The sequence below is a fragment of the Pongo abelii genome, chromosome 16, assembly GCF_028885655.2.
Source record: "Pongo abelii isolate AG06213 chromosome 16, NHGRI_mPonAbe1-v2.0_pri, whole genome shotgun sequence".
In the NCBI taxonomy this organism is placed as follows: Eukaryota; Metazoa; Chordata; class Mammalia; order Primates; family Hominidae; genus Pongo; species Pongo abelii.
In genome coordinates this window covers 52,192,794-52,205,873 of record NC_072001.2, presented here as the reverse complement: position 1 = coordinate 52,205,873, position 13,080 = coordinate 52,192,794, and the positions used below count along the sequence as shown (strand labels likewise).

The 13,080-nt window shown below is 39.4% G+C and overlaps 1 protein-coding gene across 13 annotated transcripts in view; it reads right to left on the bottom strand.

Moving 5' to 3' along the window:
• Positions 1-13,080, bottom strand: part of GALK2 (galactokinase 2) — a 172,105-nt gene that overhangs the window by 46,385 nt on the left and 112,640 nt on the right. For 10 of the 13 annotated variants that reach the window (XM_024232183.3, XM_054531151.2, XM_054531150.2 and 7 more), the window contains 1 exon segment: positions 205-303. The exons of the other annotated variants lie outside the window; for them this stretch is intronic. In XM_024232183.3, coding sequence (XP_024087951.2) covers positions 205-303 — 99 coding nt within the window. 13 annotated transcript variants of the gene reach the window in all.

The window sequence follows — 13,080 nt, the reverse complement described above, 5'->3', positions numbered from 1 at the left end:
AGAGAAAGGCAATCAACATGAAGTAGAGTAGATTAACTAGTGGCAGCCTTGAGTTACAAGCAGTTGGGAAATAATATCCTACAATAGAGCCTAATATAGTAGGCTGTCCATAACCAAGCATCCTGGGGCTCTCAGGGCCTTCTTCTCCATGTAAATTTTCCCACTAGGAATTTCCAAATGGCTCCTATTTGGAATGCTACCTACAGTTCCTTCTTCTGCAAGAAATGATATAGACTGGTCCATGCCTCCTCCTTCAGTGCCAATGTAACGCTCACTCTTGGCACAGATTTCTGCAAGTTCCACCTGGAAAGGTAAAAACTGATTTGTACTGTGAGTAGTCATAACCCATTTCTCATTCATTTCTTACTACAGGCATGACAAACAGGTTTGAATTCCAGCGCCACCTCTGATCAACTAATAGTAGCCTGCCTGGAGCACTGCATTAAAAAGGGCTCCAGATTATAGGAAAATATACCAAAATCAATTAACAATGTCTGCTATGGGTATGGAATAAGATATTCACTGTGCACGCTATGTTTTTGCCATCCCTAAAAGTCTCCACAGAGCAAGCAGTTTCTACCATCTTTCTATTTACTCTATCCTTCCCTAGACTGGTATCACTGAAAATCTCATATGGGCAATCATTCATTTTTGCCTCAGCTTCCTTTGTCTCCCAACAGTGAACTACTATTCCACAGTCTACTCATAACCAAAGTGGGGTCATTTAACTTTATTTTCCTGTCCAAAAGTAATGAAGTCTCCCTGGCATTTCCATTAAATTTAAGAATCAGAACTGGTGTCATCTCATCAGGCTCGTCTTCCTCCAACCAAGATGTTCTAACCCAAACTGAAAATCTTGAAATATCTGTTTAAGAATCTTTAATGGCTTCATATTGATTAAGAAATAAATCTAAACTCCTCAAGCAGGCATTTCGAAGGCTTCCAAAATCTGGGACCATTATGCATACGAAATTGTATCATTTACCACTCTTATCCAGTTAGATTTGTCTCTTTGACCATTTCACACATGTTTATGCAACTTGGTATTACTTCCTGTCTTCTCTCCTGTATAAATTGTACTTTTGTCCAATATCCAGTTTATTGGCTAGCTACTATAGATAAATCCCTGGGCTGACCACTCAAATCTTTCTTCATGGCCGGGCACTGTGGCTTACGCCTGTAATCCCAGCACTTTGGGAGGCCGAGGCGGGCGGATCACGAGGTCAAGAGATCAAGACCATCCTGGCCAACATGGTGAAACCCCATCTCTACTAAAAATACAAAAATTAGCTGGGCATTGTGGCGCATGCTGTAGTCCCAGCTACTCAGGAGGCTGAGGCAGAAGAGTCTCTTGAACCTGGGCGGCGGAGGTTGCAATGAGCCAAGATTGCACCACTGCACTCCAGCCTGGTGACAGAGTGAGATCCCTTCTCAAAAAGAAAATAAAAAAATAAAAAATCTTTCTTCATCATGGAGTCTTCTTCGAATATTATTCCCATCATGGTGTCCCCTTTTTTCTAAACTCCTAAAACATTTATAGTTAGTATCATCTAATACTCACACTACTATTCATTCATTCATCTATTCAGTTTAATTTATTGTCAGACTTTATTCAGGCCCTTATTTCTGTTTTACTATATGATGTTTCTAGAATAATTATTCTGAAACACTGATATAATCATCTCTTGCCTGCTTGGTTGACAACACCTTAATGCTCATACTCTTCAGCATGGTACACAAGGTCTTTAATGACTTAACCTTTAATGCACTAGGGTTAAGTCTCCAGCCTGCTCTCCCACCACTCCTCCTGTAAATCCTAAGCTCCAGCCATGAGGGATACTAAACAAATGCTGTTCTTTACTACCCCAGGCTCTTTCACATCTCATTGTCTTTACAAATATGATTTTCCATTCTCTTCACTCAATACTCCCCACCGCATTCCCAACTTGTCAACAATTCAAGCAGCACCTTGCCGTGGAACCTGCACCACTACCCATATGCACACATACCACATAACTCCTCCTCAGCACTCCCTGTTAATAACTCTATTATCATGTATTGAATATGCTTTAAGTGTCGGTCTACTTGTCTTTTTGTCTACATGTCTGTGAATCACAGTGTTATTATTTGCTCCTTAATTGTTAATTGTTTCATGTTTCTATCACATCTGTTTCTTGTGAGAGATGAATAAAGTATGGTGTTTGTTTTGTGTCCCCTACTTCACATAATGCCGAACACATAGTAAATATTAATAAACACCTGCTGCTTTCAATTTCTGAGAATAGCTGCCCAAATACCATCTGACAGATTCTGCAAGTGTCATATTCCTTGTTGGTCATGTGGATTCACTAACATTAACTTTTGTCTTGTGACATGAGGTAAACTTAGGATTTTGATGCAATAAGCATTGTTCATAGTCTGCTGACACACAGAGCCAGTGTCCATAATATGTACATTAAAAATAAATTAGTAACCAAAAGATCAAAACACTTGGATTTAAAATGTAGAGAAACAACATACCCAGATGAAGCAGTACATTCATCATTATGTAAGAGATGATGGAACCTGGGTACCCAACTAACTGTGACCCCGGGCCAGTGTAAAAAGTCCCCTCCCCTCAACAGCAATAACAGCCACATTTACTGAGTCACAGTATGTGGTAAGTATACTAAGTACCTTGCATTATTTCTTTTGTAAGCATTATCTCCTTCAAACCTCCAAACAAAGTTCTGCTTATCCCCATTATAGACATGAGAAAAATGAGGCTTAGAGATATATAACCAGAAGTGGAAGAGCCAGGATTTGAACCTCACCTGACTCCAAAGCCTGTATTCTTTTCTCACTGGACTTCAACTACTCCCTGCAAAATGGAGATGATGTAATCTATTTTTCACTACCTCAAAGGGATATGAAAAGACAAATGAGATTCACCAAAATTTAAGTATCCTCCCTCTTAAGAGGAAAAAACCAGAACATTGAGAAGTTTGAGAAATTTATGCTTATTAATTATTTTTTCCATGTATTCCTATTCTATTAACAATGCTAATAGTTTTAGTAGTTAAAGTTTATTGAGCATTTATTATGTGCTAGGTAGTGTTCTAATTGCTTTGCCTGAATTATTTATTTCTCACACAACCCTATTGATATGGTTTGGCTGTGTCCCCACCCAAAAGCTCATCTTGAATATTGTAATCCCCATAATCCCTATGTGTCAAGGGCAGGACCAGGTGGAGGTAATTGGATCACAGGGTTGGTTTCCCCCATGCTGTTCTCATGATAGTGAGTGAGTCTCGGGAGATCTGATTATTTTATAAGTGTCTGGCATTTCCCCTGCCTGCACTCACTCCGCCCTGCCGCCCTGTGAAGAAAGTACCTGCTTCTCCTTTGCCTTCTGCCATGATTGTAAGTTTCCTGAGGCCACCCCACCAATGTGGAACTGTGAGTCAATTACATCTCTTTCCTTTAAAAATTACCCACTATCAAGTATTTCTTCATAGCAGTGTGATAACGGACTAATACACCTATAAAATAGGTCTCTGCGGCTTACAGATTAGGAAACTGAGCGGGTTTATTAGCTGGGACTAGGCTAGTAATTATTAAAGATATAATTGAAACTCAAATGATCTGACTCCACCACCCATAATCTTAACTACCACCATATATTACCTCCTATCCATAATAAGGAGAAAAATACCCACCTCCCTAGCCACAGGATTATTGTAATGATCCAAGAAACGAAAGTTTGAAACTTCAAATAAAAGCACCTCATAGTGCTCTAAAGTACTACACAGTTGTTGTTATCTTTACGTAATGAATAAGGAATCATCTGATTTACACAAAAAAGCAGCTAAGTCCCAAGGCAAATTATAATTACTATAGAATACAAGACCACTTTTTAAGTGCTCAGGGAAAGAGAATTTAAAGAATCTGGATTCCTCTAAAACAGCCAATTCAACATTAAGGAGTAATGAAACCTGAGGCAAACAGGAAAATATACGCCCGATTTTTTTTTTTTTTTTTTGAGACGGAATCTAGCTCTGTCGCCCGGGCTGGAGTGCAGTGGTGCGATCTTGGCTCACTGCAAGCTCCGCCTCCCGGGTTCACGCCATTCTCCTGCCTCAGCCTCCCCAGTAGCTGGGACTACAGGTGCCCGCCACCACGCCAGGCTAATTTTTGTATTTTTAGTAGAGACGGGGTTTCACCATGTTAGCCAGGATGGTCTTGATCTCCTGACCTTGTGATCTGCCCGCCTCGGCCTCCCAAAGTGCTGGGATGACAGGCGTGAGCCACCACGCCCTGCCAGAAAGGTCAAATCCTAAATGGTTATGAGATATAAAGAAACTAGAAACTGCCGGGTGCGGTGGCTCACGCCTGTAATCCCAGCATTTTGGGAGGCCGAGGCGGGCGGATCACGAGGTCAGGAGATTGAGACCATCCTGGCTAACACGGTGAAACCCCGTCTCTACTAAAAATACAAAAATTAGCCGGGCGTGTTGGCGGGCGCCTGTAGTCCCAGAGCTACTCGGGTGGCTGAGGCAGGAGAACGGCGTGAACCCGGGAGGCGGAGCTTGCAGTGAGCCGAGATTGCCCCACTGCACTCCAGCCTGCGGGCGGGACAGAGCGAGACTCCGTCTCAAAAAAAAAAAAAAAAAAGAAAAAGAAAATGAAAAAAGGAAACTAGAAACAAAAGGTTAAAAAAACAAAAACCAAAAAAAAAAAAAAAAACACCTCAGATTCTATTAAGAAAAAAGCTTGCATTCTTCTCATGGTAAACAAAAATTAGGCCCACAGAAATCAAAGAAATAATAAATAATTAATAAATAAATTAGTTAGGCCCATGGCCTAAGCCAGAGATAGCATGACCTGATCTCAGAGAACCATTAATGAAGGGATCTGGTGCCTTAACAGCACTACAATGTAAAAGGAAGCAGAGAATGCTGTCATTATGGATGATGTGAGGGAGACATGTGAGTGAGTCTATTCATGCTTTTTCTGTCCTTTGGGACACTGAAAATAGAACCATAAAATGTCCTCCAAGGATTATAACCAGACAGAGTGACTTGCAAAGACACTGAATCAATACTCCATACCTACTTAAATTATGTAAAATCTCAATAGATTTCACGAGAATAAGGAGTAGCTGTCAAAAGCACATTATCAAAAGCATACAGAAAAGAAGCATATTGGAAGCTAACTTCATGGATAGATCAAAATGAATTCAGGAACCCCATTCTCTTTAGCAAAGGACAAAGGCATATTTCTACCTGATGGCTAAGTGATTCTAAGGCTTTTCCACTGTACCCCACAAGCACAAACACACAACCCGAAAACCCTCAAGCTAGATCAGCAAAGCTCTAATGAAGAAGAAGATCAGCAAAGCTCTAAAGAGGGGAGGTTCACTCCCCTCTCTACCATGTATTTTCTTTTGCTCTTACACTTGAGCACCACAAGAACCCCAGGGACTTCCAAACTAGTCACTTGTGACATTTTGCTTTCTATCCCTTCTTTCAAAACCCTAATGACTGAGAATCATTAGGGAAGACAATTTGACTGCATGGGAAACTTTGCCAAAGTGTGTAACCAATAAGCTGGTGTCTATTCAGACTTCCTCCCTCTAGACAGTTAGGAGAAACCTGACATATTTACAGAGCTTCTTTTAAAGCTACTAAAGATAGTTAATGAAGCTACTTTAGCCCTTTGTGTGGTTCTCTTGAAGCAGCCTGGGAAGGAAACAAAAGGCTTGTGGGGTTCCTAAATTAAACAGTTTATCCATCTGCACGCCAGTGGAACTCCAGGTAAGAGGAGAAATGAAATAACAGGGTTGAATTTAATAGAGAATCTAATTAAATCTAACTGATTAGCACTGAGAAGGGCAAAAGATTCATGAATGTTATGCCTCACTAAACCTGGATATCCACAAAAAAACAATAATAATAACACAAAAGACTCAAGATATTAATACAGTGACCTGTTTTTGTTTAGCAGTTTTAATAATGAGATTGTTAAAAGCTGAATTATACTGGAAGGAATGTTTCGCTGAGTTAGTTAACCATGCCTACGGGAAGCCTAACTATTCAGAACACAAGGCTCTAACCAAGACAAAATTATACTGTTATAGTCAGCTGCCATAAGTGCAAGTCGAGAGAAAGGAAGGAAATAAACAGACCCATTCATTCATTCAACAATCATTTAAATAGTGACCTAACAGATTAGTGAATAGGCCAGTGTCTGCCCTCAAGGAGTTCACAATATTGATAGTGTCTTTAGGTGAACAAATCTTCCAAAAGAAAATGTAAACCTGGAGTGCCAGACAGCTTCTGTTTGCCTCTCCAGATCTGTCCACTTGCCTTCATCCTGCTATTTGCCCCAGAAGGCTGCCCAGGATGAACCATAGTCATGTGCTGCACAAAAACATTTTGGAGTGGTCTCATAAGAGTAAAACGGAACTGAACAATTCCTATCACCTAGTGACACCATGGCTCAGAGCTGTTGTAACATCACATTACATTTGTGGTGATGTTGATGTAAACAAACCTACTTCACTGCCAGTCATATAAAAGTGTAGTACATATGATTATGCACAGTACATAATACTTGATAATGATAATAAATGACTATGCTACTGGTGTACATATTTATTATACTTTTTATCATTATTTTAGAGCATATGTCTTCTACTTATTAAAAAAAAAAAGTTAACTGTAAAACAGTCTCAAGACAGGTCTTCGGGAGGTATGCCAGAAGAAGGCACTGTTATCATAGGAGATGACAGCTCCATGCATGTTATTGCCCCTGAAGACCTTCCAGTAGGACAAGAGGTGGAGGTGGAACACAGTGATATTGATGATCCTGACTCTGTTTTAGTTTTTAACAAAAAAACTACAAGTTTAAAAAGTTAAAAAAATAAAAAATTTTTAAAATAGAAAAGAGCTCATAGAATAAGGATATAAAGAAACACTTTGTACAGCTATACAATGTGTTTGTGTTTCAAGCTAAGTGTTATTACAAGAGTCAAAAAGCTTTTTCTTTAAGTTTATAAAGTAAGAAAGTTACAGCAAGCTAAGTTTAGTTTATTACTGAAGGAAAACATTTTTATATAAATTTAGTGTAGCCTATGTGTACAGTGTTGATAAAGTCTACAGTAGTGTACAGTCATGTCCTGGGCCTCCACATTCACTCACCACTCACAGACTCACCCAGAGCAACTGCCAGTCCTGCAAGGTCCATTCATGATAAATGCCCAATATAACTGTATGATTTTTTTCTTTTAAACCATATTTTTACTTTACCTTTTTTATGTTTAGATATACAAATACTTACCATTGTGTTACAACTGCCTATAGTATTCAGTACAGTAATATGCTGTACTGGTTCTGGTTCTATAGCCTAGAAGTAATAGGCTGTACCATCTAGACTAGGTGTGTAGTAGGCTACACCATCTAGGTTTGTGTTAGTACACTCTATGATGTTGACACAATGACAAAATCACCTAACAGCACATTTCTCAGTCCATAACCCCATTGTTAAGCAATGCATAATTGTGCATCAACAGGCTCCGGTGCTCTCTGCTTCCCATTAGGTTCTTCTAACAGAGGACTCTGGCAGGAAATGGGGAAGGGAGGGAGAGGGAAGTGATGTCTCTCCCTGTCGAGGGTACCTTCAGGCCCAAGGGCAGCAACAGCACAGCTACAACTACTCCTGGGTGTCACCTAAACCCACATCTTTGTAAACAGTCCTTTAGTATTGAGTGTGCCATCTGTTTTCTGTTACAACCCTGACTGTTTCATCTAGATAAGGTAAAAACATTAATGGCTCCTCCGACTTTACCTCAAATATTTTCTCTATTTTCTCCCTCTATAATCCTTCTCCACCCTAACTTTCAAAATTTCTAGGTTCTTACCTGGGGCTATTTTCAAATTCTTCCCCAAGTTGCAAACATATTAGGTAGAGCCCATCCAGGACAGAGTTCTCCATGAAATAGCACCAAGATAACTCTAAAAGAGACTGAAGCAGGCTTGCTTTGTTTTGAAACATGGCTGATGACCAAGCTCTAATTTATAGATACTTTGTAAGGAAAAAAAAAAAAAAAAAAGCCTGTTCTAACATTTTTTTTTTTCAAGAAGGGGGCTATTATTTCTTCTTCACATCTCTAACTTAAAGAGATGTAATGCAAAGGAATTAGTAACTTTTGCATTTTTTACTTCAAGAAAAGTTGCCTGAGGACAAAGACAGCCAATTCCCAAACCCGGCACAGCAGATGCAAATGACCCTGATGGTTCAGGCTGAAAAGTTCCTGTAAATAATACAAGAAAGGAAGGAAGGAGTTTAAATATCAAAACAAGCAGAAACTAGAAAAAAACAACAACAGTGAGGAGGTTTCTCTAAAGTCAATCTAAGAAATCCGCAAAAATGTAGAAACACCATAGAGTTTGCATTAAGCACTCAGAGTTTGCATTAAGCACTCCTGCTTTTTTCACACATAGCTTGTTTTTAGTTCTTAGGACTGGATATTCGTATGTTCCTATAAAAGCTCAATGGGCTCAGAAAGTGTACATCACAAAAGAACAAAAGTACACTCTTCTATCTGTGTACAGTGGAGAGAACATGATCTAATGAACCTGGAGAAAGCTAGTAGTTGGGACATGTGGCTCTAAAAAATATCTCAGGTGCTCAGTGAGGGCAGAAGCACAGTCTTCCAGTGGCTCCCTCCAGACTTGTCGACAAGAGAAAGACAAAGACCACTTCCTTAACTTAACTGATCTGCAATCCAAGTCACAGAGGGACCCAGATTCTGAGAAGGGGCCTTCAACAATTAGGCTGGAGCAAAGTATTTTATTCAAACACTTTGGGATCCTAGGCCCATGGGAATCCTGGGGAAATGTCTATGATAGGTTTCTTCTAGATCTCAACCATCACGGCCTGTACTGGATGAGGAGGAATCTTATTAGTACCTAACAATGTACAACCTTGGATATTTCTCCAGATGATGATTCTGGATGTACAAATGTGTGTGGTAAAACTGTTAAAATATTAACATGAATCTAAAAGGTAATAATGAGATGCAAAGGGAGAAAAGAGTGCAGTATACTCTGCTACTCCAAGTGCGGTCTTCACACGCAGCATTGGTGTCACCCGGGAACTGGTTAAATGTGCACAACCTCATGCTCCATCCCAGACCTACTGAATCAGAATCTGCAGCTTAACAAGATCCCCAGGTAATCTGCATGCACATTAAATCTGAAACAGCTCTTTAAATGATTTCCTACATGACAAGGCTTTCTTGATAAATTAAACAAATTGGGAAAGAATATTAATAAAAAAGTGAAGAAAGCTGACAAATACCAAATGTCTTCTAGGGCTAGACACTGTGCAGGGTATTTTGTACATCTTATTTAATCTACAAAACAACCCAGAAAAAGAATTATAATTTTTTATAGAATTGTAACTTCTCTATCATAGAGAAGGAAATTGAGCCTCAAAAAGGTTAATAAGCTGACCTAAAATAAGATTCAAAGCCAGAAAGGCCTGGCTCCAAAGTCCACCAAGCTACTTTGTCATTCTGCTTCAAGAAACAGAGGCTGTGCCCAAAATTGGGCCCTGGTGAGCCAATGGAGCACAATTTATGCATATCTGAACTGAAACTCCTTTTCATTAGAATGAACAATGAAGTTGACCATAAGTTCTAGGAAGCAGACATTTCTGATTCATCACAATGTTCCTCCATTTTCTCTTCAAGTTAAAAAACGTGTACCTTGCTGGATGGTCTGAGGCTTGGAGGGCTTTGCCATTATCCATTTCCAAACACAATTCCCAAATAGTTTCCTCCCAAAGATCCCAATGTTCTTAATTGTTTCGCAACCCAGAGTGATCTCAATATAGGGCTAATATCTTGGTATGATTTCTATAGCCCGATAATTGTAATGCCAGCTAACACAATGCCTCAGACACTGTTCTAAGCACTTTTTGTGTTCTATCTAGTTTCAAATCCATGAGGGAGGGAGTTTCAAATCCATTTTATAATGAAGAAACTGAAGCATAGAGAGGTTAAATAAACTGCCCAAGATCATTCAGCTAGTAAGTGGCAAAGCCAGAATTTGAGCTGACAGTCTTGGTTCTATGCTTTTAAGCATAATACTATACTTTATCTCTCAGGGAAAGGTTTCAGGAGTAGACCAGGAAAATTCAGGAGCCCCCAAAGCCTTCCCTGCATACTTATCTCTCACTAGCACAATTGACTGAATCCCTTTCATTGATTAAATTCTTAAAAAACACAGGGTAGGAGTTGGAGGGAATAGTCAGCAAACACATACCAAAGTAACTACTACTGGGAAGAGGAGAAGAGGGGAGAAAAAACTGCCTAAAAAAAAGTTGTTGGGGAAAGCCAACAGGAGGTAGGAGCCTGGCCGGCCTGATGGAATCAGACAATAATATGACCCAAGTCACTGCTACTAAATACCAGCGGGGCCTCCAATGCCTGTGGTAAAGGCTGGTGTCACTCCTTTGGCTGGCAGAATACTTATTTTGGCTCTGACCTTCTAAAAATGCTAAATAATGATAATAATGGATGGGCGGCAGGCTTACAATCTCTGTGGTTTGGCAAGTGTGTCCTGGAATTGCATGTTCCTTCCCATGGATAGAGGAACCCTCCTATTCCCTGGAGGAAGGGTTCCTTATACTGTGTTTTGAGCAGAACAGTCCTGTCCCACTCCTGAGGTCCTAACTGCAGGATTTCTAGTGGTAAACCAATCTGGACTCTCCTAGAGAATGACAAGAAGAGAGGGGCATTCGATGACTAGTTATTATTTCTTTCCCTAGCATAATAATAACTATGAGAATACTTGCTAATTTTCCTAACATGGATCTGATCATACAGATATAGATGCAAACCAAAGAGAAAGAAAGAACCTCTATGAATCATCATCTGAGTCAACCAAATACATATCTCAGTGTACATATTTGCCTTGGGGAAAGGGTTTTATGTATACAATAGCTAATTCGCAAACACTTTGACATGTAGTGGGAAGCATCTTTAGGGTCAGGAAATGCTGAGGGTGTTCCAAGAGTTGTTACATGAAATAAATTGATTTTACTGCACTGTGCTCAAATGTTATGCTCAGAGCATCTACTGAAGGTCATTATAAGAAACAGTCATGTGAACACCACTTTTGCGTTTGTTTTCAGACATTGCAGAGGTGATTTTCATTATATTTTATGTGCTCTAAAGAATCCATGTGAGAAATGCATTTCAGAATTTAGCACCCCCAGGGAAAATACTGCCTCTTCTGAAGAACTGGAATGATTCCTCTATTCTGATCATGAGACCTCTATAACTTACTATTGCCCTTTTCACCTTGGCCTCCAGGAATCTTAGTAAGATTAAACAAAACAATTACATTAAGTAATTAAGAGTTGGCATGTTTTTATTCTTCTTTCTTTTGTCCTAGTTTTCTACTTCTAATTTATTAACCTTACTGAATATTTTGGATTGTATAATTCCTAGACACTTTAAACATAAAGAAAATAGGCACTTGGTACAAGTAGAATAAAAAACTGAGACATAGCAGATGGGAGGAATAGTTACATTAAGGGAGCGATGATAAACAAGAGTACATTCTAAGAAGGGGGAGCAAGAATGGTGAGGAGGTCCAGTAGCCATATTCCATAAGGAACAGTTGAAACAACAGTGGATGTGTGGCTTAGAGAAAGAATAAGAGGACGCACAAGCAGTTCCTTCAAACTTCAAAGGATTCTAATATCAAAAGGAGGAGACAATTGGGGATACATAGGTAGAAAGGGCAGAGTTTGATTAAATAGAAGGAAAATCTTTCCAATGATTAGAGTAGTCCAAGAATGAAAAGGGCTAATTTGTGAAGCAGTGAGATCACTATGGTAACAGAGGCTAGAAAATGATCTCCTATTAATATCTCAAGTTGGGAGGTGACTGGAATAAAAATGCACATAGGGAGAGGGCCTCTGAGTTCTGGGGTTCAGAGACAGCAGCCTCTTAACTTCAATTCCTAGGGAAACTACACTTCCTTGTCCTCCTCCAAATTTTAAAAATTTATAAATATTCTGTTCTACAAAAGATGAAAATGTATGTAGAAATGCTGAAACAAAAGGGTTAAATTCCTCGCTCTTTGCAAAATAGGAGAGGGAAGTAAAAGGAAAACTTCATGGAACAGTAGAGAATTTCCATTTTGTCCTGTCTTCCAAAATGTGGATTCTTCGGCACAACTCTACTCCCCATGATGTTTATGAGGCCTATGCTGAGTTGAGGCTACCACAAGAGCTCACCTTCACCTGCCATGCAATCTACCAGGCCCCTGACCTTGCACTGCACAATATACCCTATGGAAGAAGTACCTCAGGGGCAGATTCATTTGATCTCTTGTATAGCACTTTTAAAATATATATTTGCAGGTCTATGCTACACACCATGGGAGAACCAAAAGAAGTGCTGACAACCAATAACTTTCATGAACAATCTAATTACAAATCACAGCCCAAGTACACTCTAATCCATAAGGCAAAAAGCTGACCTAGAAAACCTATCCTTTGAAAAATAAATGATTGTAATCTCTTTCTCCAGATTTTCATTCCTTGAGTACCTATGTATAGTTACTCCTAACACTTCCCCAAATTATAAATGTTATAAATACTATGCTTAACAAAACTTAGATAAAAATACAAACAATATTGCAGATGATGTTGCATAATCACTATCTTAGATGTAAATATAAAAATGTCATTTAGTTTAGCACACTACTGGTAGAAGAGCTCAAAGGAGAGGGAAGTAATTCCTAATGGAACAACAACTAACCTAGACCAGGAGATGTACCCAACTGGTAAGGTAATTTGCTAGAAAATAAATCCATTTTACACACTGCTAATCCATGGAGCAAAAGATGCTAACATTGTCTAAAGAGAGACAGTAGAAGAAGGGGAGAAAAAGAAGATGATCATTTCTAAGGTATATCAGTAAGGATAGAACCCTGGCTGGCTGCTTTGCAAGGTGGATAATGGGCTCCCTGCTACTGGACCAAACAGCAGCCTGCAACATCAGCCACTGTCCTTACATTA